General features: G+C 40.0%; 1 protein-coding gene across 1 annotated transcript in view; it reads right to left on the minus strand.

The window, feature by feature from the left end:
- The window catches only part of CLVS2 (clavesin 2), a gene marked incomplete at both ends in the record, with an annotated part of 50,474 nt that overhangs the window by 2,574 nt on the left and 20,261 nt on the right, over positions 1-27,639 (minus strand). The window contains 2 exons of the mRNA XM_082306463.1: positions 2,153-2,373; positions 5,388-5,498. Coding sequence (XP_082162589.1) covers positions 2,153-2,373; positions 5,388-5,498 — 332 coding nt within the window. The remainder of the gene's footprint in view (positions 1-2,152; positions 2,374-5,387; positions 5,499-27,639) is intronic.

Below are 27,639 nucleotides of genomic sequence, written 5' to 3' on the forward strand. Positions count from 1 at the left end.
TGCTAGACACTTGTGAAATTTGTTCTAAGAAGTTAAAACACTTTTCATTGACTTACTGTCATGGCTTTTATATGTTAAAAACCTTCTTCTGCACTAGCATATCACACTGAGTGTGGTTTTAAACTGAGAGAAACAATCCATCAAGTTAAATTTAATTTTTAATAGAACAGAGTTTATCTGTTTTACCTTAATTTTTCTATTTCTGTTTTAACAGTCTGTGCACTTAATACATCAAAGTCCTGGGACTTTCTGTCCATTTTACTACCACTCCCTTCTACTTGGTACCAGCACAGTAAGTCTACTTAGTACTTTTTATATCCAACAGCAGGGAAGGAGGATTCCAGCAGGTGCTGCAGACAGGCTAACTGAAAAAGAATGTGAAGAAGGTGAGGAAATTTCAGCTCAGAAGTATGTAGATACAAATTTCAACATGCTTATTTTCTGCAGTGTCTCGTACTATGTCAGCTAACCCAGACTGAAAGAATGCCAATTTGAAGTTTACACTGAAGTGTAATTCTACATGAAGGATTTTTTCAAGCACAAGTCAAATGAGAAGAAAACAGGTAAGCGTGAGAAAGCGTTCTTTGAGAAAGAATGAAGAATCTGGTCAATCCACTGCTTTTCCGTTTAATAATGTGCTTGCCCAGCATAGTCTGGAAAAGTCTGCTCCAAAGGGCCTTCTCACAGGCCTTACGTTTTTTTGTTGCATCCGTGGATGAAGCTATTTACTCGCATGACTTCATTTTGCAACAGTAAGACTTCTGCATTTCGGCTCCTAAATTCCACCCTTCTCTCCAAAACAGCTTCTCTGTTGTCTCATAATTCTTGTATTATGTGCAAATCATATATAAATGTACCGCTCACTTTTCCCCTTACCCTGGCTCTTTGCTGTCCCATTTTCTCCATTACTTATGTTAATTGCATCTTTGTCGTATGGCTTCAGGACCTTTTTTAACATCTTATCCTAGTTCATTCCCATCCAGTCTCTTGCTATTTCCCAGTTTCAATGCACTGTAGGTTTTTTTCAACACAAAATCCTTAAACTTCACTGCTTTTTTTCTTTTTTATTCCTATGGCAATCTCTTCTTGTCTCCTTTCTATTTCCCAAAAAATATCTCCCTTTCAAACCGCACTGTCCTCCCCAATCTATGCAACATTTTCCAGCCAAAATCATCTTCCTGGCTGAGGAGTCTGAAAATATTTTATCCTGTTTAATCTGCTTCCAGAGTCTCTCTCCCTTTTGCATCAAATGCCATCTCCTGAAACTGAATTCTCAGTTTAGCATATTCTGACTTAATTTTAATGACTTTATATATTGTTCTCTGCTCTGTTTGTTCTCTTCTGATTCATTGCTAGGCCTACCCCTTATGAGCTGCACTCTGACTTTTGCTGCCCTGCTCAATCTTTTCTATCACCCTGCTGTGATCTTTTCCCTTTTTCTTCTACTGCCCTGGCACGGTTGGACCAGGTTTCCCCCTCCCAGGTGAATCACCTCACTGCTTCTATAGTTACTGGAGAGGTAACGAACCTCTCCCTATACTATATTTTGAATGGTAAAATGCAGCAAGCAATTGTACTGTATCTTCTCAAAGAGAAAAATATCAGAAAGCCAGGATGTTGCCGGACCCAAGCATAATGATTGGCACTGATTTTTGTCTTGGTTCTCCTCATTACTTTTTCTCACGTTGTGTGCAGTCACTGTGACTGACAGTTCAGATGCTGTAAATGTCCTGGCACCTACAGGCTTGTGGAGACTAGGCACTGGGCTATGGGATGGAGGAAAGTAAGAGTTATCACCACCACCCAGCTGGGCAATTGGCCCCAATTTATCCTCTGCACTGAGGCTCACTCCAGCTAGCACAGTCTCTCCAATACTTAGTGTAGGCTGGGGCAGGCTATCAGCTTATTCCAAACACAGTACTGCATACACTACTCATATGGCACCACAGAAATGATTAGATGTACTGAGCTCACAACTCACGTGAGTAATAATCAACACTATGGTCTATAATCAACAGTGATCTTAAGAAAGGAAAAAAAACAGTCCTCATATATAATAAACTGAGGGAACTACCTGCAGCTTCACAAAAGAGGAGGAAGGCAAATGTTAACCTTATGGCAACACTAGAAGACCACAGTACCTTTAACCCACCTTTTCATGGATTTGGGAGAGAGGTCCTTTTCTATATCCTTTGCAGGAGCGTTGTAGGAGTCCGCATTGCATTCACTGTCATCATCGTATTCATGGTCAAGCAGTGTTCTTGCCCACGTTCCCATGTCGTAGGGGGGCAACATTCCTCCAAACTCTGAAGGCAGGATCTCAGGGTGTATTAGTTGATGCAGGCTGTTGAGGTTATTACCATGCAGGAATATCTGTATGTACATGCAGGTAAAAACAAAGCCGTATCACAAAAATCGTGAAAGCTCAAATTACATCATCATTATTAGAGGATATTGTACAGTTCCAATATTCTAGCCATGTTGGCCTAATAGAGATGGCCACCAACACACACATCGTCTCTGCTTTAAGCATGTTCATACTATGTTCATAAACCCACAAAGTGACTAAAGCATAAATGACTTTAAATGTTTGCAGGACAAGGGGCCTACGGAGGGTAAAAAATGATGTCAGATAACTAGATGGACTAAAGATTAGACAGACTTCCTATCTCTTGTTATTTGCTTTCCCTAATCCTGTGAATTAAATTAAGTGAATAAATTAAGACCATAAATAATAAATAAAATTAATATTCATTGTATACATTAAGGAATATGCATAGACTTTCAGCATCCAGCCATGAGTTCTATAAATAAGATCAATAGTTCAGTGTAATGAAAACTCCACTGGAAAGATTTTCTTCCTTGATATGGTGGTACTAGTAACTACCATCCATACTTGACAATATATGAAGTAAGTAGAAACAATACAACAATTTCTGTGACAACAATAAGGGAATAGTGGATGGACTACTTGATATTTTCCATCAGTGTTTTGGTAGACTGATTTATTTTCAGATAGGCTTTACATTTCTATAAATATATATGAATACTTGTATTTACATTTATATTTAACCTTATTGTTTCTCCTCAGAGACCTGGAATGTGTGACCAATGAGCACTAGAAACAGAGCACCTCTGGATTTGGACAGCCTTTTCCCACAGATAGTAGGGACCTGCAGATGTTCCACTGGGAGGAAATGCCTGCTCTTGGGTATGGCTACAAAGGCAGCTCACAGCAGCTATTTCTAGACTAGCAAGTAAGATGGGTCAGGATTCATTCTTTGGGACTAAGAGCAAGTGCCATGGCACAGTTCACATCCATATGGTTAAACTCCTTTCATCTCCAGAATAAGCTCACCTCATCCATACTGCTCACTGGTCCATGCCATCCCCAAATTGTTCCTGGGCAACATCTAAGAAAGCACCAGCTGGCACTGGCCAGTGCCATGCCAGAAAGTGCCCATACAATTAAACAGTAGGAATGGCAGTGCCCAGCCCTTTTTAATTTACTAATGCTGAAGTAGCCAGGACAGCAAGGTAGGATGTTGCCTCCAAACAGCTGTACACTGTCTGTCGTTCCCCACAGGGCAGGCAGAGGTGTGTGCACAGACAGACATCAAGCACTATCAATTCACATCCACTTCACTTTGCAGGGACTTCTCTGGACAGCTATACCCCTAGCATGATTTATCAAGAGTTAAATTCAAAAGACAAAAAGACCAAACATATGCTTGTCTTGTATTGCTTATTTCAGCCCATCTTCCAGTCAGCTGTGGAGACAGGAAGCTTAATATGGCCATGCAAACCCAGCAATGTTCTTCCATCTCAGAAAGTAATGTATCCTTGTGTGAAAGAACAAACATTAATGGCAAAAGTAATTTGTTCTATGGTGCCTTTCCAACCAAACATTTCACTTCTTAGCAATTGTTTTTATACATGCCTAGTACTACATTGATCTGAGTATAGCTATCAGTTGCAAATCTATCAGACATATTAAAAAAATACAAAATAATTCAGGATAAACACAACAGACAAATAATGAGCCTGATAAAATTCTGAAGAGAATTCTGTTGGGTCTGGTTTTTTTTTTCATAATCATTTGTTCTCTTATGTTGTTTTTTTTTTAAAGCTGATTTTAAATTTTACATGCTGGGCATAACTTTCATATTTTGACACTAAATTTTGGACCCTAAATTGATATTTAACCACCTGACTACTTCTTATAGGTGCTCAGTATTGACAAAAACAGTTGTAAAAGGTCAGCATTTCTGAAAATATGTGCCACTGATTCAGGTGTCTAAATAAAAATGTAGATGCTAACTGATAAGCACCCATGTTCAACTGCCTTGTCACTTATATTTAATGTTGTAACACACCCATGAGCTGTAGTTTACTCCCTGGTTATGCATGCACAGCACTTGACTTAAAAAGGCCTCAAACATATCTGGCACTATAATGTTCTTTGTTGAAGCTGTAGTCAATGGAGTGCAACTGAATCCTGCAAAATGGGGTTTCATTTGCATACTTATAACAGATATTACATAAAAGGCTTTGTGATCTATAGTTCAAAATCTGTGAGTACCAGAGGCCTCTCAAGCATAATTTGTCAGTAAAAACCAGCTAAACACCAAGGATCATTGTGGCCTTCTATGCTGTGTTTTAGGAGAGAAAATATAGAGTTGCTTAGAGAGCTGATCCCAGTAAAAAAAAAAAAAAAAAAAAAGATCATCACATTCTTTATAGTGGCTTTGTACATAATGCTGATTGTGTTTTCCTGGATGACAAATTTCCTGTTACAGAAATAACATCATTCTATGTGCTATCACCACCAAGCTCTAATTTAATTGCATTGATGCAAATGCTGCAATTTCAGCAACATCTCAGAGACTACTCGTGCTTATGCACAGATGCATGCACACAAATTTCCTTTCATTGGTGTTCATTCAGATCAGTATTTGCAAACTATTGTATACCAGCTGTGTATTTTAGTTCATGCTAATGTCAAGGAAATCACACTAGGAAAGGACTTCATACTCACTACCTCTGTTCTTAAAAGCAAGACGCAAATAATTTTAACAGAAATTGAATAGAATTGAATTGAATAAAGTCTTAATAGAATCTGTAATGTTGACAATATTTTTTATATAACCCAGAGGAAAGCATATACTCACATTTAAAAATGCACTTAAATGCACTGCTTGACTGTGTCCTTAAAGGATAACGCTGTGTAAGTTTCTAAAACAGTTAAAGACACTCTTTACAATGCAGATGTATTAAATACTTTCCACTAATAGCAAGCTGATATATTGTGTATATCTACTTTATTAGAGTGCGATATGTCTGCTGACTACAACTCTCAGGTAATGGACAATTAAACAGAAGAATACCCTTTTTCGTGTCTTCTCCTTTAAAAAGGGCCGTATAACTGTGTAGAGGGCATGGATATACCACGGCTGATTGACGAAATGTATTCCTCCAAACCGAGCTGGAAAGCTGTCCTGTATGTCACAAAACAAATACATACGATGTGAGTTGACTCTTAACAGAAGTTGCACATGCATCAAATATTTTTTTTTTTTATGCTGAGTGCTTTCATTTTAATAATAAACCTTAAACAAGAAGAAACATTCTTCAAAACTGTGTCCTCTCAGTTGAGTTCCAACCTTCCACACCAAGCAGCAACACACCCTGGACAGAGCGGTGAGGAAGCATGCTGAGACAGCTATGGTATTCAAATAAAGGCACAGAATTTCTAACCTCCAGAAATGCTTTAAACATTTATGATTTGCCCATAATCCATCCATGCAATATACTTTTCTCTTTTCCACTTCTATGGATTTTATTCATTTTTAATAGTAACCACCTCAACTCTTCCAGTGTCATTGAAGAGCACTAAAAATGTCCCTCTTGTTTCCACCTTAAAAAGAAAGTGTAAATCTAAACTACTATTCAAAATGTCTCCAATATTATCCATATTTCATAAAACTGAGAATGCATTAAACATTATGCATAAACTGTTATGCAATATCCGTGACAGTAATTCTTGTCACATAGTCAGAGGCCTTCTGGGACCTTAAATGTAAGGATAGAATATCTGTATTATAGCAATGACTTTTTTTTTTTCTTACTGAAAAACACAAGGGGCAGACAACTCACTAGAAAAGATTCTGATCTGCATTTTCAGTTTCTAAGTCAAGAGAATATGCCAGAGGGTTTGGCAGTTTGAAGAAGGCAGCCGCTCTGTCCTGGAATATTATTGCCAAATTCATTGCGTGTCCTCATTTTGTCTTTGCCTGGTTAATCATACACTCAAACAATGCAATAAGCTGCTGCCATCTCCTAAGTTGCCTGGAGTTACAGCACTGAGCAAGGAAGCAAAAGGTGTAAACAGGCTGGTAAATTGATGCATGTCCTCTTTTGTTTTCATGGGTTATGTCAGAACCTTCTCAGTGTTTAGGTATACAGACTTATTAATGGCTTTCATTTGAACCCTTATTCAACAGGTGGTCCACTCTAGGCAGCCATGGTAGTCACTTAGATAAAAACCAGGTTCCTCACAGCAGCAGCAACTCCCATTTGACAATACAGGTACAAAAAAGGACATGCTTCCCAGCTACACCTCCTCCTCCTCCTGCGTGGATGCGGTAAAGGCAGCTTCAGGTCTGTGTCGGTGGAATCAGGGGCTCAAAAGCAGGCAATCACATGGTTAGACAGGGCACTCTGCGCAAACAGACATATTTTGCCTCCTCTGGAGACAAGACAGCAGGCCATATAGAAGCATCCAACAGTCTAGATATAATGCACAAAGCAGCATTTGAAGCATACTGATTTAAGGTCATACAGCACACAGTAAAAAAATGGCCAAGAAAAAATCATAAGCTATATCAACCAATCAAGAACTGTCAGATAAGGAAGGCAGGAACTGTAGGAAGGAAATCTTTAAAGAAACGTTTCCAGATACGAATATACTTTGAAAAAGCGCATCTGCCAACCAACCTCCTTAGTTTTGCGAATGTGTACAGAGCTGTGGGAATAACGAAGCCTGAAAAGGTCACCTGCTCCTCTCAAAAATACCATTCCAAAACTGGCAGGCACTCCTAACCCAGGGAGTCTCTACATGGGGGGCCACCTGCCTCCAAACTGCAACAACTTAGTGGATTATGAGATGACATATTTTCCATCAAGGAGGCAATGCCTTAACAATATTCTACAGGGAGGATGACAGCTACAACACACACCACTAACATCTGGCTGGCCACAGCAAAACAGTCAATGCAATTAACAGTCTGTTTTAGAGATTTTCTCCAGAAACATTTGATTAACAACAGCCTTGAAACAAAACAATCCTACTGAAAGACTGTGCTACAGAAGCCTCATCTTGCTAAACGCCTAGTTCCTGTCAGCGCTGACTAAATGTCAAACAGGATGGTTGATAATTTGACACGTAATTCACCCTGTTCAATATCGTAAATCCCAAAACACCATTTTGAGAACACAACCTCTGATGTACAAAAGGTAATAAATTATGTCCCTATCACAGCAATCCAACGAATCCATTAGGAAGGATAAATCATTGGATGACACCTTAACCTTTAGTTGCAGGAGATACCATTTATTCTACAGAAGGTTGTGTTTATTTGGTTTATCATGGCTTTGCTCCAGCAAAGAAGTCCAGTGCAGCATGCCATGTACCATGCACAAAAAAGCACACACTACAGCCGCAAAAGAAATCTTTTGCTAGTCTCATCTAGATGTCTTTGAAGATATCTTCAGAGTTAACACTGGAATAGCAACTGTTAAGTCTCACGGGGGTCAAACACTTTTTATAATGTAGGCATTATGAAAGATAGCAAAGCAAACTAGCCGTTCCTGGCTGCATGCCTTCTTGCGTGATTTTATAAGCTTTTAAATTAATAAAAGTGCCCCAAAACTTACACATGCCAAGTTATGAAATGTTTGTTCTTTATTGCTCAAAAGATGTCTCACACAGAAACTGCGGACAATCTATGAATGAGAAGATCTTAATAGGCAAACAGGTATTTGTATTCTACCGTGGGCTCAGAATGGAAGGCTTTGTCAGTACTCAGTTATTTATGAAGATATTATATTTCTAGCAGGTAAAAGGAGAACCTTTACAAAGTACCACTTTGACACTTCCACTATCCTTTTCTGGAATCCATTTAACATGGAGGGTCACAAATACATGTGGAATGATTCTCAAATGGAAGATGCCACTTAATATTAAAAGCCAATTTGTCTCGGTGCTTTTCAGCAATTCTAAAGGCATTTTCCAGAACTGACTAAAGAAGTTGGGTATTTATCGATTTGCCTGACTGAAGTGAGGTGCCTAAATTCAGGACCACTTCCTGAGGTGTAATTAGGAACCCCCAAAAGAAAGAAAGGGTGATTTGGTCAGAATGATCCTGCATTGTACACAGTGCTGGGACTAGAATTCAAAAGCTCCTGAGTGTAGATCCAAAACCCAATCTCAACAGCACCTGGTGAGAAAAAAAGTGGAATAAGCAACTACAGCTGCTGGAGAAACAGGTGTCAGAAGGTTGTCTGGCTCTTCTCAGAGGTATCTGACTGCGGCATAGGGATTTGCCAGACAGATGGCCATCCTACACAAACAGCAGATAGGAATTTCTTCCAAATCACTGATTCTTGTGGGTTTTTACGTAGATTAAGTCACAAGCGTGGTGGCAGTCGCAACTGCCTCTGTAGACATATTGCACTTCAACAGAAAAGCCTGTAACCCATGAATCACATGAATTCTAAGTGAAAGGAATCCCATGCCAGAAAACAGTAAGAAATGGAGATCAGCCATGAAGTGAGCTGTGCATTTGACTGCAAAAGTAATAAATCTGATGGGGTATTACCAAACCACTAAAAAGAACTAATTATATATACACAGTGTGTGGATTTTTTTAGCATTCACAATAACCTCTGATTATGCAGCAGAACACAACCTAAGCGTGCCTCTGATGAAGGCAGTTTGGGACACGGCCACTCCACAGGCGCAGGCAAGCAAGTAGTTACCATTAAGGACCACAGTCCTGGTGATACCAGGCTTACGAGTGACAATTAATAGTGGGCTGCCAAGGAAGAGGCAGACCCTACACTACTGTTTGCAGGATAGGACGACTACCAGTGCGCAGCAGTAACGGACCTTTCCTCCAGCATCTATAAGTCAGCGTTGGAGAATGACCCCAAACAAACTGCCTCACCAAGTTTCCATCTCCAATGACATGGTTTTGCTCACTCACAGCACAGCAGTTTTAACTCTCTGCTACGCATAATTCACACAACCTGTCTCCACAACCTTCCTCTCCAAGGACCCAGTGCTGTTGCCTGCTACTGCTCTCGGCACATGCTAGGAAGCCAGGTTTCTACTTGCTGGGCATCACATCCCACCCTGTGCTGGGCCTGGTCCTCCCCCAAGCCAGCTCTCAGGGTTTCATAGAGGGTCCTGCTCTCTGCTGTGGCCAGCAGAAAGTCTTACAGCACATGTAATAACAGCAAAACCAGGGTATGATATTTTCAACAGTGCTTAAGAGACCAAAGTGCCAAATTCCTACTGAAAATCAGTGTGAGTCTTCTTAGTGGTATCAGAACTGTTATCATAGAGATAATAAAAATGACCCACCTTTTTCATCATTACCAAATGCAAAAAATTAAAGAACTTCTTAAAGCCCACAGTATTCTCCACTTCTTGGGTATTGTGTCTACATGTAAACCTCTGAAGTCTACTTTTAAAGAATTAGCTCTCCTAGCTGAAATCACTACTGAAGTCAACTGTGTCTGCACAGCTCTTAGAAGTGCAGTCTTAGAAACTGCTGGGACCACTGTGTGCCCACAGATGCATTGGCAGCCCAGCCACGTCAGGGCCTCACGGGCATGATGCACATCACCTGCAAACAGCCCATCTGGACACATCTTGCTGTATCTTTTTAATGGTTTGGTAATATCCTATATCAGATTTATTACTTTTCCAGTCAAATGATGAACCAAAATAGTGTCTTCTTAATGGAAAGCTCCACTAAAAAGACAGTGACATTCTGTCTCATGCAAGATGCGGCACGACTAAACTTAATTTTTAGCATGTTAAAGAGGAAACTGTGGAAAATCATAGAAATAAAAGCTCTGATTAGAAGGAAAATTTCACTTCCTTAGTACCATAAGAGTTGAATTACCAGAGGAACCAAAAGCCATCCACATCAGGAAAGCAAACCCAAGTCTTGCTCCCAAACTGTAACTTTCACTGAAGGTATGAAAGAACAAGGCATTCTTAATACCAAACTTCCTGCAGGCATCCATCCATGAGAAGCACAATTGCAATGTCTCAAAACAAAGTAACTCATGCGTCAAGACTGATCACCTGTACTCAAGGCATTTCCTTAGACTGGGACCGTATCCAGTGGTATGGCAGGATGATAAAGAGACTGAAAAGTGTATTTGTGGATTCTAAAAGAATTTGGATTGTTTTGTTTACAAAAACAAATACTGGAAGGAAGATGTTATCTATAAACACACTAAAGAGAATAAATAAGAGGTGAGGAAAGACCCTTTCAAAACAAAGGACAATGCTGACACCCAAAAAAATGAGAAAGAGCTCACCATGAACACAGCTAGACTGGAAAGTGGTAGACAATTTTGAATCATCAAACATCCAGAAAGCTGGGGAGGGAATAAGCAACCTAACTCATTTTGAGACAAAGATTACTAAATTATGAGGAAGTTGAGCTTTAGGTTGTCTGTAACAACAGGGGACTTCACCTCTGTCCCTCTGTGTTAAAGCTCTTTAAGGTTCAGAGCCAAAAAAATGTTCAGGTTTCAATGGTGGTGAAATTTTCCTTGATCCCTGGAATAGCTGTGCTAGTGATTTCCTTCTGTAAGACTATGACATTGTTCTCGCCTAGCTTGAGCTTTTCATTTTTATTAAACAATGTTGAACCATTTCTAAGACAAACAAAAAGTGCCCAAATAAATTTTTGTTACTGTGCTCAACCAAAAGAGCACTACCTAAAGGCAAATTAACATCATTCAGTGACATTCCTACAAAATAAGATTTAATTATCTAGAACTGGATGTTGTCATTTTGCTAAGAAGCTTCCAGTGAAGCAATTTGACTTTTGGCAGTCCTCCTTTTCATCTCTATTAGTCATTTTGTCTTACAGCTCATATAGAAATATGTTAAATTGAACGAGATGAGGAGAGATGAGATGGTATCCATCCAGTGAGAATATTGCTCTTTTTATTGAAGTATCTGCTTTAATTTCAAATAATCTTCCATCTTACATTTCAATATGCTACTCATAAAAATTATATATTGGTTAAGTTAATTAGGTGGATAGGGATTTAAAAGCCATCTGACCACATGTGACTGCATGTGTATATATAAATATAATAAAATAAAAAATCTACATAGGTTTTGTGCTTCCTGTATTTGGATAAAGGGCTCGGATCACTCCCATTTTTTTAATTAGATGGGCTTGATAAAGAAAATATTTTGTATAAAACCTCTCATTTTCATTTGGAATTAGTTTATTTTTGCAAATTAACTTCAAGAGGTTTTGGCCTTTTTTAAAAAAACTTTTAATTAGACATTGTGTGGCATTCTTTTAACAATTTTTGCTTGTTTTGACAGGGGCTTGGGGTTTTGGGTATTTTTTTTCCCTTGGCTCATTTGTTTAGTTTGAACCTGGAAAAATGAAAGCTTTAATTTTTAAAAAGGAACTGAAAAATGCTGTTTTCCAAGGGCAACTCTGTCTTCAACTACAAACACTGTCTCTTTTTTAATTCTAAGTAACACTTCATTTGGAATGTGAGATACTAAAAAGGGGGGAAAAAAACCAAAACTTATTCACAGCACAATGCTGTTTCCAAATTGGCAAAGCCAGAAAAACAGTAGGAAAGATGGCAGAAGTAGGTTCTTCTATACTGTTTTCTTTTCCTGTGATGAAAATCATTCTTTACAATAGGCAATTATCAGATGGTGATTTCTTCTATGGAAATTCCCATAGGGGAAAAAAAATCCATTTTCCAGGCAGCTTGTGAACGTCTTATTAGATTAAGATTACAGACAAATGGAAAAAACGCCATACTGCAAACCGCTGTGCATAAATATAGTAACAATACTTTCATAACGCTGGTGGAACAAAAATAAGGCTGGGAATTACTGTTTATAAAAATGTCATATTCAAATTCCTGAAGGCAAAAGTCTTTGGCCAGGGACTGCACAGGAGGAGGTGAAATGCCACACCGGCATCTCAGCTAGTACCACCCTCATCCTGAAGTCACGCTCTTTTAGTCAGTAAGGCTATCCTGATGCCCAAACAGCCCTTGGTCCCTGCAGAGACCACTGACCACAGGATTACTGTCATGATGCTTTTCATCATGCAGAAAGCCTCCCAACAGCCCTGAGGCCATTTCAAAGAGGATCATCAGTAGTTATCGGATAGCCCCCCCCTTGTGCCTGACCACTTCCAAATGTGAGTAGGCTAAATAGTACCTTATCTAGAATTGCCTTAGGGGAGCTACACTTATTTGTTCTGTTTTATTTAACCAAAATGTGATCTCTTGTGATCACATTTCCCTCATAGCAGAAGGAAGGAAGGAAAATTTTAAGATAATGACGAGGCAGAAACCATAGGAATAAGATAAAAGTGAGGAGCAGAGGAAAACAGGAGAGATTAAATTAAAATTAATTCAGGGAGGGATATAGAGAAATTACTATGATGCACAAGAGAAAAACATATTCATCATGTTTCTTGTCTAGCCCCTCTTCAAAACTTGCACAGAAAGGCAGGGAAAGAGAAATGTAAAGTATTCCTACATGGAGGACCCATGTTTTACAGTCACATGTCATGACTGATTTTGCAGACCTAAACTAAAATAGAGTAAGTAAATACCAAATCTTATGACCTCCAGATAATTTCTGCATATCATCCCAACTGACAATTCCCCAGAAGAACCAGAGCCAACCTATGGATTTTTAATTCTGGATTGGCTTCAGCCAAAATTTGCAAGAAGCTACATCAAACTGACTATCCTTCATGGTATATCAGTACACCTGTACAGGCAATGGGGTGCACAGGTCTGCAGATGGATAGGGTGAAGAAAGATACTGCATAGAGGCAAAAATGCAAGTTTCCTTGTTGTTGCAGCTTCCAAACAACATTGTGTAGTTTTGCAGTGTCAACAAGTTACTCAGTTAAAAGACACCAATTCTCCAACCAGAATATTCACTTTTTTCCCTGGAAATGGAGAACTTCTAAGCTGCTGCCTAGAATTTTATTATCCAAAGCTCCTCCAGAAACGCAACTCTCAGTTTCAGACAGGATGCATTAAAATTGGATTATAACTTTATCAGTTTCAATTTACAATAATACAATAGACTGAAGACTGTAGTGATTCAAGAGTTATTTCATGAGCCATATGTTTCCTCATACTATGAGGAATCAATCTCCATCACTGCAGTAGACACTAAGAGCAGTAATTGTTTTAGCCATCCAATTTTAATCTGTCACTCTATGCAAATGAGAGTCCTGAGAATTGAGCTGAACTGTAAAATTGGAGGGATGGTGACTTAAGAAAAATCAGATGAGGACAGCCACTGAGATCTAGAATGTAGCGTAATTAAGCTTTAAATTACTGGGGAAATTGAATAACTGACTTGAGATCCATTAATAAGTATTAAATTTTATTAAAAGTAGAGGTATCATGAACTATGCAGCATACAAATTTTCAAGAGGTCAGTTCCCGGCAGTACAAAACTATTCCCAGCTCCAAAAAGTGTTCAAATGTCTTTGTCATAGTACAGAATGGAGATTTATTTCAGCCTTTCAGCTTCAAGAAAGCCTCAGTCTGAACTGCTCAGCTACACTTTATCTTTACAAAGGTGCTTGAAAAGATACGGTATCCTATGAGGTAACTAACTCCACCTCAGCTTCCCTCTTCTTCTGCGCTCCTGAACGACTGCTGGTGGTACACACATGTAAAATGCTCCTGGGAGCCCAGGGAATTTCAATATTGTTTGAGAGAGAACTGTCATTCCGGTTATTACTCTGGAGGATCGTAAATCACTGTTGTTGAAGTCTAACTTCAGACATCAATCCTGTCTTTTTAAAGCCATATAAGCATGGCTGTCTCAGTGTTAGCTGCTACAAAAGAAACCCTGACAGTAAAAAACAGATTCACAACAACTGGGCAAATAAATAATTATTTGTTTTATCATACACATCTAGGACAAAGCTAATATGTTTATTGTGCTATCAGTATGTGCCAGTAATGAATAAATGTGGTGGTAGAGTCTATCCTAAGATCACACTTTTGAAACTCTTGAAAATTCATACCCAAGGATTTGGAAGATCAAAATCAGAAATGCAGATCTCTTCTTGCTAAGATAAAAGTGGAACCCATGTGAATCTCTTCTCAGCAAGGGAAAATAACAGTCGCCTCATTCCACGTTACATGGATACCCACAGAGAAAAAGAACTGAACTCTGAAACCATCTGGAGTGCCGGGTCCAGTGCTGGGCTCCCCAGTACAAAGCAGACGGACATAATGTAGTGAGTCCAGCAAGGGGCCATGAAGATGACTAAGGGATTGGAGCATCTCTCATATGAGCAGAGGCTGAGAGAGATGGAAATGTCCAGCATGGAGGAGAGAAAATTCAGGGGGATCTTATCAATATATATAAATACCTGAAGGGAGGGTATAAGAAGCCAGAGCCAGGCTCTTTTCAGTGGTGCCCAGTGACAGGACCAGAGGCAACGGGTGTAAATCAAAACACAGGAGAGCCCCTCTGAACATAAAGAAACCATGTAAGAGTGCACAGTTCTGAACAAGTCAGACACTGATGAAAAATATAGAATCACTGAGGTTACATGAGGTCTTTTTAGCTGATATTTTCCAAAAACACTTCACTTCCCAAAGCTGTGCTATTTCTGAAGTTCATCATCACCCAAAGCAACCAATGTGATAACAGACTTCTCAAATTAAATAAAAAACTGATTTGCAGGTAGATGTTAATATTTACCCTATGTAATATACGCAAGGTGCTTGGCTTGCTTGAGATCACTCATCTTTTCATCACAAGTGACTGCTGAAAATGTGGACGGCTTACTCCACCTAAACGAAGGCTTACCTTACTTGAAAAGCCTGACGTTTCATGCATCACAGTCTCTGACCCAGGATTTACAAAACACGGCTGCTGCCAAGCTGCCTGCACAACACTGAACAGGCTCAGTTTCCGAAGGCTGGGAACAAGCTGCTCCCCTAGTTCTGGCTCAACACACACCTGCGAGCTCAGCTTTTCAGAAATGTCACAGAGGGCAACGCAGGCAGCTCACAGACCAGGGAAAGCCTGCAACATTCAGATTACTCCATTCATTAACAAAACCTCTAGGAAAGAAGTTCAATTTCCATTTTGAGACTGACTGTTTACTGCTATGCTTTTAGCTCTACCAAGCTCATAAAGGGTGAGTACATCTGAAAGTATGTTTTTCCAAATATAGCATTGTTTAACAAAAGATATTGCTGTTGCGTATGCAACATCCTCAAATGTTTGTAACTGTAGTTTGCAAAATGTTTATTGCTCTACTGTTAAAATGTTATTCAAACTGTAGCATCTTAAGTCCAATGCAGTACACTAAACCAGTGTAACCTATTTTTTACAGACAGCTTAAGAATGTGTACAAAAAGATCCTACTTCCCTCTTTCTACTCTCTTTCTTCCCTTCCTTTCTACTCTTCTGACCTGGCCACCTTCTGATTTGCAGCCCTATTCTACAGCATGACTTGAATTTTCTGCTTTCTTATATTACTGTCACTCCAATGTTAGTGGTTGATGCTAACAGAATTAAATCCCCAGTACAGGAACGATGACATATGGTATGCCTGAACGGACTTAAGCGAAGGGAGAGGCACCCTGTTGGCTGTCGCTTGCTTCCCATCCATTAGCGCTATACACTGCACCATGCCATGCCATCCGGCACATACATGTTATTAGTCACACAACCATGCAACCATCGTCCACTTGTCATTCATGCTAGAGCTGCAAATGCCCCTGCTGTGACCGCCATGTGTACCTCAAAAGGAGCCTGAAAATACAGAACTCCTCACTTCACTGAGAATATCACTGAACATTAAACCTTAAACAAGCTTCCACCCCCGCTTAACTGAACAGTCAAGAGTCATTCCTCAGCAACTAAGAAAAGCAACGTATGACAAGCTGAAGCAAAATCACAGCCAATGTTAATGCAAGTAGACACGGCCTTTTCCAACCTGTCCATTCGCAAAGGGATGCAGTTGTTGAGGGTATCTGGAGAGCATGTCACAAAGCTCTCGCACCTCTACAAAAAATAGTTTAAGCAAGCAAAATCTTCTATAAGGTACTAACAGGTGTGAGGTCACAGCAAGAGACAAATACAGGCCCAAAGTGTACAACATTTGCTAGACATAAGGTATTTTCAGCTGCCAATGTATCAAACCGCATTGAAATAAAAAAAGAATGTGTCAAATAGAGCGTGTGTGTGTGTCTGCGTCTGTGTATAAAAATCATTATGCTTCAAACATCAAATTAATCTCTTAAATTATTTATTACCATGGATAATTTGTCAGTTGCCAGTAGCCTATTCACTTTAATTTAAAATAGATTTAAGAGCTCAGACTATCAGCGTAGGACAAAAAAAGAAAGCATTTCCTATCTAGGAACCAGAATCAGTTTTTTGTGTCCTACTGGTAGATCAATTATGTATTAGAGCTGCTGCTGCTTGACTTTTAATCCACATTAGTTCACAGACCTTGAGCAAATTTGACGTTACCATATTAAAAAGGGAAAGCACCAGAATAAGCTCTACAGAAAAAAAAGGAAAACAGATCAAGCAAGGGGCCAATTAATCAGCCAAATGCCAGCAACGGAGAGACAGGCTGCCTACTGCCAGCACACAGGGAAATAAGAAATGCACAGATAATTCATTTAAGTTCCCTTAAATGTAATAAATCCCAGTTGAAATAACCATAAGATCACCTTTAATATGTTGCATTCTTACCCTTCTTTTGGGCAATTCAGGCAAAGAAATCTGCTGATGTGTATATGTGTGTACATTGTAGTACTATAGAGCTATAATACCTGTTCTCATCCTGAATGAACAACATTTTAAGCCACGTTGTAGATATCAGACACCAGCTGTATGCTCAGCCATTTAAAGATCCTGGCTGTGTATTTACTGAAATAGATAATTTAAAGCAGTACTCCAGTCAGCTTTGCTCATTTTGGAGCCCGGCTGAAGCTTCACACATAGCTGAAGCATTAAAAAGTCTTCCATTTTCTGTACCCAAATTCCTGCATCATCGTATCCACTACAGCCTTTCAGCACTAAAATTAAAAGCAGCATGAATATTTAAGTGTTTTGTGATAAGCATGCAGCAGCTAAATCTGCCAGTATACAAAAGGCAAGGGAACCTTAGAGTCTGAGTTCACTGAAATACAGGATGGAGGGGAGGAAGGTAGATGTAAAAAAAAAGGCAGGGAAATCATCTCAAAATGCTTGCTAGCTATTACTGCTGCCCTAGGAGCTGTAGTTTGAGTGCTCTAAGCTTCCATTTCCTTACAAAGACAACGTTATTTGGTTGAAATATTTTTTCCTATGATGCACAGTAGTCTCTCCTGGAGACAGGAACAGATACAGCCTAGAGGTAAATGGGGACGTGAAGTGTCTGAATGCTCCACTCAATACTGGCAGCCTTCCCAAACCAAAACATTTCAGTTTTGCCCCATTTGACATTTGTCTAAGGAAAGAAAAAAATCTCTAGAAGGGAGACACTTCACATAAACATTTTCACTTAATCCTGATGGAAAATTTGCAACTATTCTTAGAAAGGCTCTAGTGTCAAAAGTTATACTGTTTAAAAGAACTACAATGCCCTTGTTTTCGTGCATATGAATGCAGCACCTTGGAGCTATACTAACAGATTCCACTCTGTTATTTGCCATGATCATACAAAATGCAAGCTTACACCAGGATCAGAAATTGAATTTCATGCAGATCCAATGTGGAGAGTTACGTGATGAAATAAATTACAGGTAAACACTACCCATGTGTCCCAAGACATCCTCAGTATTCAAACAGATGGCTTTGTTATTTTGAGCTGTTACGCTGCTGGAAACTTCATCGCCCAGCTCTGTGACTGTGACAGACCTCACCCTGCAAAGCGAGGCCATGCAGGTTGATCTCCAGGTGGAAGCCGCAGTGCTGCACGACAGCGGTTGGCACTTCAGTAACTTGTTCCTCTGCTTTGGACTCAACTCTGCCCCAAAGCTCCAGCACAATCAAACAGGCTCGGTGCGCTCACTGCAGCTGCCACCTTTCAGCAGAAAAAAAGCAACTGAGGTCTTGGCCACTTCTGGTTGTATAAAGTCCCATGGTGCCATTGTAGAAGTAGAACGATTAACCCCAATGTCTTGGTCAAATAACAACTCAAGTAATCTCATTCTGCCTACCTAAATTCTCTCTATACTTTCAACTGACTCCAGTGTTTTTACTGCAGCATTCAGCTGCCTCAAAGTGTCACCGCGCATTGAAAAACACCAGACACGACAATTTATTCGATGCAAGATGTGATCGTGTCATCACTACAAACACTTAACACTGAAAAGATCCATAAAAGTTAACAGCAAGTGGGTCTGCTCAGCTCAACTCTGTGACGTTCCAGGCCTGCCCCACCAGCCTGCAAGGGTGAGCGCAAAGATTGCCAAAGCAATGCTTTTCATATACAGCTCACTCACTTGAGCTCACTGGGGAGTTGCACTAGTTTGACTTCATCAGGTGTACTCTGCAATCTCTGTCTATGGAGACAGGCCTTGCTCTATTAAAATGTACCAGAGGAAATACCAAGATACACAAAATAATGTTTTACCAAACCCAAGCAGCATCTATACTGGGCATTTAACAGTACCCTGAAGCATTCACAGAGGAGAAACTCAATTATCTATACTGTGAAACTGTTAGAGCAAGTCAAAGCCACCTAGCACTCTCCCAAACAATTTGGAAGGTAGCACAAATCAGGCACATTCCCAAAATCCTCTTTGGATTGTAGCTGTCTCTTTAGGATAACAAAACTTTAATAGCCAGGACATAGGCACTCCAGCAGTAGGGAGCAGCCCTGGGCATGTCTAGTTTATTAGTACAGACATAGTTACACTCTCTTAGAGACATTCTCCACTGGCAGCTGCCCATTATAAAACAGCAAGAAACCCATGAAAATATGAAGTAATTTTAAATTATTATGTCTCATGCAAAGCAAACATATTCACTTTCAAATGTAAGCTATAGACCTTTTCAATTCTATTGATTACACAGATTAAACCTTTTAAATACCACTAATTAAACAGAGTGGCTACTCAAGCACTATGAGGTCTATTGTATAAATACATATTAAGGAGTCCTGGGACCTGCTTCCATCCAATATAGTCACCTCTACTGAATAGGGTTTTTTTCAGAAAATTAGTATCACACAAATGCTTCTGTTCATTTTATCTGTTGTTTAAACTTCTGTTGTCCACATTCTGTATAGTCAGAAATACAGAGTAGAAATGGCTGCAAGATGTAAACAATTCTCCAAGCAAAATAATTTATAATCGTTACTCTCTTATCCATCAGGTCTTCACATACCAGTTCCTTTCCTACAGGACTGAGCAATGTGCTGCATATTTAAGATAAGTGTTAAGTAAGTAAGTAAGTTCTGTCCATATTCCCATTAACTCAGTAGGTCACTCCAAGGTTTCAACCTTAGAAGACTGGGATCAATAATGAACTTGGTACTTGGGGAAAGCGAAGGAGCAGAAAGAGCCCAGCTCTGAACATCAGCTGCAAGCGAGGGACACCGGTGCTTACTGACCAGCAGATCTGGTGAGAACACGCAGGGGTTTTGGAGAACCTCAGCTACATCAATGTAACTAAGCGCTTCTGAGGAGCTGGACTCTGCATCAGATGAGAATCAGGCCCAGTCTGATTATACAATTAACAAATCCAAAGTAAATAATAATCCACATTCAGGGTTGTAAATGTTGACACCAATAGTTATTTCTGATGGCCTTAAAGAGTAACTCATCTGGGCTGTGAGATTCTTCTTTTTCAAAACAACGTATGTGTCTGGAAACAGTTCTCCACTATTATCTACTGAATGCTTTTTCTGTATAAGAGGCTTCATAAGCATATTAGTAAAAACAATTTATCCCCTATCATCAGCAGGGTGAACAGCACAGCCCCAATGGGAATAGGAGCTAGACTAACAGAGAAGCTGAATTCATTGTAAATAAGTAATGTGATCAAGACCTTTTCATGGTTTTGTACTTCACAAAAGTAAAATCAATTTACGAGTATTTTATTTTTTGGAATAAAGCTCTCCCTTACTGTGTTTTTTTGACACAAAAGTAAATACAGATGCAGATGTGTTCACAAAAAATTAAATTATCTTTTCTGAAGTGCTATTGTTAAAACAAGTGGTGACAGAATCACTGCAAAAAGCTTGCCATGTGCATTCCACTAGAGCACCAAGTTTATAAAATAAAAGCACTGTGGCATGATTAGCAGGCTGTATATAGTTTTATATAGTCCACATAAAATAAGATTCTTCCCTGATCCATATCTATCATACTGGGGTATGTTTTTCAGTACTACACAAAGCAGCAAAAATTACAGATGCTATTTAGTATCAACGCATGTGGACAAGTAAGCGCATCATCTACCATTGCAGCAGATGAAAAGTATTCCCAGTGAAGATCATACTGCATTGCCCAGGACATGGCTCCCAGCCAGGTAGAGATGATATTTTTTCTTCACATGTGGGATCTGAAATAATGCCTGAAGCAAGAATCAAACCAGAAGCCAAAATTTTGAAGTTCAAGCAAGTAACTCTCTGTCCAACCTGGCATGCCTAGCTTTGTTTAAATCTGCATCAGATTGACACCAGTTCTGGTGATCTCCATGGACAGGCGACTGCCGCCAGCCCTCCGAAGCTGCAGGGCTCACAGGGCAGCAGAGCTCGCAGGAGCCTACGGATGGGCATAGGGGAAGAGAAAGCATAAAGACAGATGTCAGTAACAGAAAGACACTGGCATTATGGACAGAAAAGTTTGGTCCTCCTACACTGGAGCGTCTTGTGTAGCTCAAGAGGACGGAAAAGGATGGCAGAGGTTTGGATCAGTTTTGATGAAAGGCACCTGCACGCTCACTGAGGTAACCTTTGAGCCTTTTCTGCAAGGATGGAGATCAGCATTCATTACCTTAGATGTGTTAACTAGAAATGTGATTGTTCAAAACTAATTAAAGATCTTTAAAAGCTGGGTTTGACTCACTGTTATGTAATACTAAGGGAAACAAGATCTACTTTAGGACTCTGAAAATGAGAGCAAAACAAATGGCACACACAGACATGAACCTCTATCCTCAAGTCCCACTCCACAGCCTGGACCTCGCCTGCCCCCGACACGCTCACCTGCTACGTGGGAAACAACCCGTAGATTTTACTTTTCAGCACTAATTCCTCTAATTGTACTCCTCATGACATTTTCTTGCAGTGACAGCTCCTATTTTCACCCCTCCTTCTCCTTTTCTTTAGCATATAAATGCATTACAGTACCTTTCACTGTAAAATAACTCACTGTTCATCCCGTCTCTATTTTACCGTTAATGGTCAAGAAACAGGATGCCCTCGGTTGCTGCATTACCCATTTTCTCTGCCTCCTCCCCAGTCTCCCCATTCCATGCAAACTGTCCTCCCAAGGTTTCAGTGCTGTAGGTCACCTTTCACCACCTCAAAGACCTCAGCCCTTATTCCCTGCTCTTTTCCCACTGAACATCCTCCCTGGAGAAGTCCCTTTACCTACGTGCATTTCACTGTCATCGCTGTGCCAAAATGCACGTCCTTCCACTCATTCTATCTTCCATGGCCAAGCCTTGCTCATCATACTACTTAGCTGAAAGCCCAATAAGAGCACTAAGCTCAAATTCTCTCAGTTTTTATCTTCTATAGTGTTCCAGCAATCCCCACAAAGCACTCAGCTAGTAACCTCACATCCTTGGGATTATCTGTAAGATCCTGTTCTCCTCTAACACCGTGGCTTCCACTGAAAGACCAACACTTACCATGTCTTCCCACACACGTGGAACCTGATTGTGTGGAACCTGACCCATTTATCTTTACTAGTCTACTGCCACGCTTTTTGTTGCCTAAAAATTATTCAATTTAAGGGTTGGGCTTTTTTGATCAATTTGGGTTTGATGAGTCCAGGGCTGTGAATTTCACTCCATGTTGAAAGGATCAAATCCAGGAGAGAAAGGACAGGAACACATCTTCCACTAGTAAAAGCAGAGAAGGAAACCAGGCTGACGCTGTTTGGGTGACCAGAATTGGGGTCTATGTGAATCCTGACTGAATCTGACTGCATCCCCTTTTTAGTTTTTATTGTGTGTTCAAAAGAAAATCAAGCTTCTGAACAAGGAGGGGTGAGAAGCAAGCAACACCTAGCCCAATGTGATGCACTAATAACAAAAACAATCATTTTGAAACCGTCTGCTTTGCAGCAAAACCTGCCTCCCGCAATACAGTATGTGAATCAAAGCAGATTATGCCCGGGGTTTGCTGCAGAACACGGAACAAAACAAGTTATCCTAAACCAACCTCCCCATCAGCCTGCGACTGATGCAAGCTCGGGAATGCCAAATAAAGAGCCGAACGGCATGCCAGGGCTCCACTCACTCCATCCAGCCTTACCTCAGGAAGAGGGACAGATGGTGCCAGTGACTCAGAAGAACTCCAAAAGACTCCCATCTCACAGCAATAACCTATGTCCCAGCCCTGTGACAGTCTGTCATCCCTGCAAATGGTATTTTTCAAGGACATAAGTGTGAACTTGGTGCTGGTAGGAAAACGTGGCAGAGCGCTCTCAGGGACAACTTCTCTTTTTGTGACCTGGGCAAAGATAATTCTATTCTGCAGTTTCACCAGTGTGCTCCTATGTGTGAGAAGGCAGAGCCTTGGGAAATAATGCTTGGCAACATAAATTAAAGCTTAGTGTACTACTTTTGACTAAGTTAAAATTGTCAAAAAACTTTCCAGGAAGGGAAAGCCTGAGGGAAAGCATAAAAGCTTTGTGAGCAAGACTTCATGACTTTAAAGGAAATCAATCCCAACTTTAAAATCTGTAAAAAAAACCCCAAATGCTCCAGATTCTGCTTTTCCATTTTCTGTTTTTTTCAACTAATGTATTTGCAAAATAAAACAAAGCCCTTGTAGCTCTGTTCCCTACTGCCTCTTTAAAATCTATTCCATTTCCAAAGTGTAAGATTATGGCTTTCCCATTTCTAGTGTAGGAAAACAAATATGAAATTGCAATTGCACTTCTTTTCCCTAAAAGTAGCCACACCACAGAGTGAGGAAACACAGGGAAGCACTGGCTCAACATCTGGTCCCAGTCAGGGGCCAGGACTGATTTAGGACAAGGAGACAGGGGACAGAGCTTTGCATTGGTAGACCAAGACCTGGGCAGAAATGAACTGCTGAGAAGACCTGTGCCAATAACAGCTACAGTGATGCTATTCTTAGAGCCACCATGCTGTAATGGCATAAGCATGTTAACGTTCGTGGGGAAGAATTTTCTCTTATTACACAAAATAGCACAGAATGAGACAGTTACATATTGACCCAAACTGCTATTTTGGGGGGTTGTTCCACAATGAAAGCTTTAGATGGCACCTTTATGTCCTTTAATAGTGACATGGATACTTCTACTCTTCCAATCTCAGTTCAGTGCACCAAACGTTCATGGGCTTGTCAGTCACAACCCAGTTTCCATTTGCCCTCCCAGCTTGGAGCTGTTTCTCAAAAGACACTCCTAATCCACCCTCCTTCACAGGGGCCACAAAGTGTTCTGCCCTCAATCCCTTTCTCTTCTCCCCATGTCAGCCATCATCTCTGTGCTGGTAGCTCACATGGAGACTTCTCTTCTCCAGCCCCCTCCTGCACAATAAATTAAAATCGCAGCCTGTTGCTCTGAAAAATGTCCAGCTAAAGCCCAATGTAGCTAGAAGAAGAGCTGCCAAACTTACCACCCTTACTTCTGTTCTCAAACACTGTGCATAACAGAGCCGAGCCATTCATCATATTCAGGCCCTAGTGTCATATTTGATTCTGACCTCTCTCAAGCCCCACACATCTCATCTCTGTTTACATCCTGGAAATTATTCTTTCACAGTGTTGTTTAGATGATACATATCGCTGAGAAAGTGTGCTCACCGATGCAGCAAATTATCTTTTTTTCCAAAAACAGAGACATGCCTGCTTTTTTTTTTTTCCCCAGAGAAGACATCAGTGCTGCAAATGCATGTTTTTTTCATCTCAGTCCTCATGTCTGCTTTCCTAGCCTGTGATTTAATGGAAGATTAAAGACTAGCTTATAAAAGTTCACCACAGCAACTGCTGATGTCATTGGGAACTGGATTCCTAGTTGGAGCTTACAGAAAGATGAAGACCATATTGATAATTGACTATATTTCCAACATTATTCATCTAGCTAATTAAGCCACAACTCCATGCCACTACATATGCTCAAAACTGAATGAACAGAAAATGTAGCACCATTAATATGCTTAGCTATTGATGTTATATAAATTTAGCCCACAGAAATTAATTGTTCATGGAAGGTGCAGATTATTTACTCCTTTCCCATTCATCACCAGAAAAACAGAATTATTCATGCAGCTACTTCATGATGCCATGCCTTTGATTATCCTACTGAAAAAAACTATGTGCATTCTTCCTTAGAAAATGAACCTAAGCACTGTATCCCACATGTCACAAAATGAAACAAGGTTTTTATCCATTTAATTGCAAGCACATTTAAGCATTGGAAGAAAGGAGACACACATTACTAGCTTGGACAGCTTTGCATGTGAGGCACAAGTAGTGATTCTCCCCCTCGCTGTGTTTGCCATCTTTTTTAGAAGAGGTAAAAGTTTTGTGTATGTACAAACACAAGAACACAAGTTATGCTTTGTGTATTCACTATAATGACAAGTATTTGGATGACAGGAGTAAGAATGGAAATAGATGGACCACCTTCTCCCTGCATTTAAGTGAAAGCCCTGAGACCCGGGACTGTGCCTGAATCCTGGAAATGCAGCCAAGAGGCTGCGCGGTTCTGCTGCACAGTGTGGCTGCCATCCTCAGGGAGGGACATCACAGCTCATTACCAAAAAGCATAAGGTTGTCAAAGGGCAGCTCTTAAAAGAAGACGTTTACAGTTGCCATATGAAAGTAAAACAATTCATCAAGAAGATTTAATGGGACAGAATATCAACAGGATGAAGAAGAAAATATATAATAAGGCTCACCTTGCAAGTAAAGTGCTGCTCAGTGTGATTTCATTCCTACAGCTTAAAGTAAGAACATACATGGTCCAAGTTGTTCCCATGGATCGTCAAATGGATTCATTCTTAATTGGCTTTCCATGCAGCTCTCTTTAAAGGCTTGAGTGCTACTTTCATTTGATACAGCATTGATTTTCTGTGAAGTTTCCTCCTATCATGGCTACTGTGATCAATTAGTGTGCTATAAATAGAGCGGTCAGATTCCTTTCACTGGTCTCATTAAATTGCACCCCTGCTGAATTTCTGTGGAGAACGGAATTGGATCATACTGATAGCAATAGTATGAAGATGCCCTCAGGTTTTCCAGTGAAAATCAATTGCTCAATATTCCTAACAAAAAGCTTTGAAAAGCATGACCCAATGGAGCTCATCTAATGGCCAAAACATACATCAAACCTTGCTTGTAATTCTGCATCTCTAAACCCCTCAAAGATAAAGGATGGGAAAATAAGTGGTTAAGGGGCTCAGCCAGTTCCTCATTGATACATAAATGCTCATCAATCATAACTATTTAACTGCATCCCCTCATAATGGAAATATGTTGCTGGAGGTATGCAGCTAACCCATATAACTCTTCTGGAAAGTGGAGTAAGGATTTGAGGAGGAACACAGTTGCAAGGCACATGTGGTCTGTCAAAGTCACCATGTAATGGTGGTGTGCTTACTGACTAAAACTAGAGGGGACTGATAATATTTGGTGGTATGATATAGGCTAATTATTGCAGGTGTATGTCAGCTATGACTTCAAAAATGTTAATCTTCATTTTGTAATGGTATGGCAGTATAGCTTTTAAAAATTTGTTTTAGAAATGACATTTTACTCAATGAGACTGGAAACATTAAATAGGAAATGGAATTGTCTACTTCGAAACATTTCAAAATCTAATCTGAATGGCAGCTTTTAGGTCTCCACTCTACCCTACACCCTGCCCTATCCTTTCATAACTATCCTGTCTTCTCCTAACATCCTGTCTGTCCTCTTTTCTCCTCTGTTAAGCACTACCCTTCAAAATCTTTTCCATCTTCCTCCCAAAATGAAGCTACATTTTCACCATAGACTCTCCTGCACGTTGAAAATCCCTGCTGCAAAGGCTAGGCTTTTAATTACTGCACTTGAATTACTGGATGTATCCACTGTTTAAATATATGCATTCACTGGTGTCTGGAGTATACTCTATGGGGTTTTTTTGTACGAAGGTCTGAAGGATCCATTGCAGACCTCAGAGGACTGGCTGTACCTTACAAAGAATTTGCGAGAAGAACGCTGGAGAACTACCAGTACTTGATGATTTATCCTGGATCCTTCATACTTAGCGTGGTGGCTTCCAGCCAGAAGATGCAGTGCTCTAAATGATACTTTCAGTCAAATAGCTTAGTGCAGGATGAAGGCACCTCCCAACAAACTCAGAAGATCTTGTGGGTAATGAGGCACATTCAGCGCATTATCAGGTAAGAATTAATGACAACTGCAGTTTAAACATGCCTTTAGGGAGGCCCTCTCCTGAATCACAGCAGAACCACTTTCTCCTTCCAGAAAATGTTTTCAGTGGGGGAAGTGCAAAGGGTTGAAAGCCAGTGCTACTCAGACAGAAAGCCCTCCCCAAAATTATTCCAACAGATATAACAGATTCTTAAGAATGAACTTAAAAGAGCAAGAAATTAACAAATACATTTGAAAATACAATCTTTAACCACTGATTAAAGATTTTATTTTCCAATGCCACTGTGTGGTATTGGAGTCAGTCCCATAAAATAAGGGGGCTGAATACACATTTTATAGTCAGCACTCTAGCCTATACTGTGAGGGACAACATAAAATGTAACCCATGAGAAACAGCAAGCGCCCCGACATAGCCAGAACTGTTCTGAGTGAGATGCTGACATTAAGACTTTCTCAGTGTCAGGCGCTGGAGTTATATTCATTTTTTTGGATTGAATGTCCACCCAAATTTCCACCAATAGGATGATATGTGCAGCCACCTCAGATTTCAGCCCATATCCATGTTTGGATATTTATTATGTACAGACAAAACATTAGCACTCGATCCTTTTTATTACAGAAGACACTGGAAAAGATTACAAGCACTATTTTTCCCATTCCATATAATTAAAAAGTTAGAAATGGTCTTTAATAACTTATTCTGATCTTTGCAAAATATGCAGGAAATGACTGGAGAAATGCATTTTGCCTGGCGTTTTGGTGTGGG

Source organism: Platalea leucorodia (assembly GCF_965183815.1).
Source record: "Platalea leucorodia genome assembly, chromosome: 3".
In the NCBI taxonomy this organism is placed as follows: Eukaryota; Metazoa; Chordata; class Aves; order Pelecaniformes; family Threskiornithidae; genus Platalea; species Platalea leucorodia.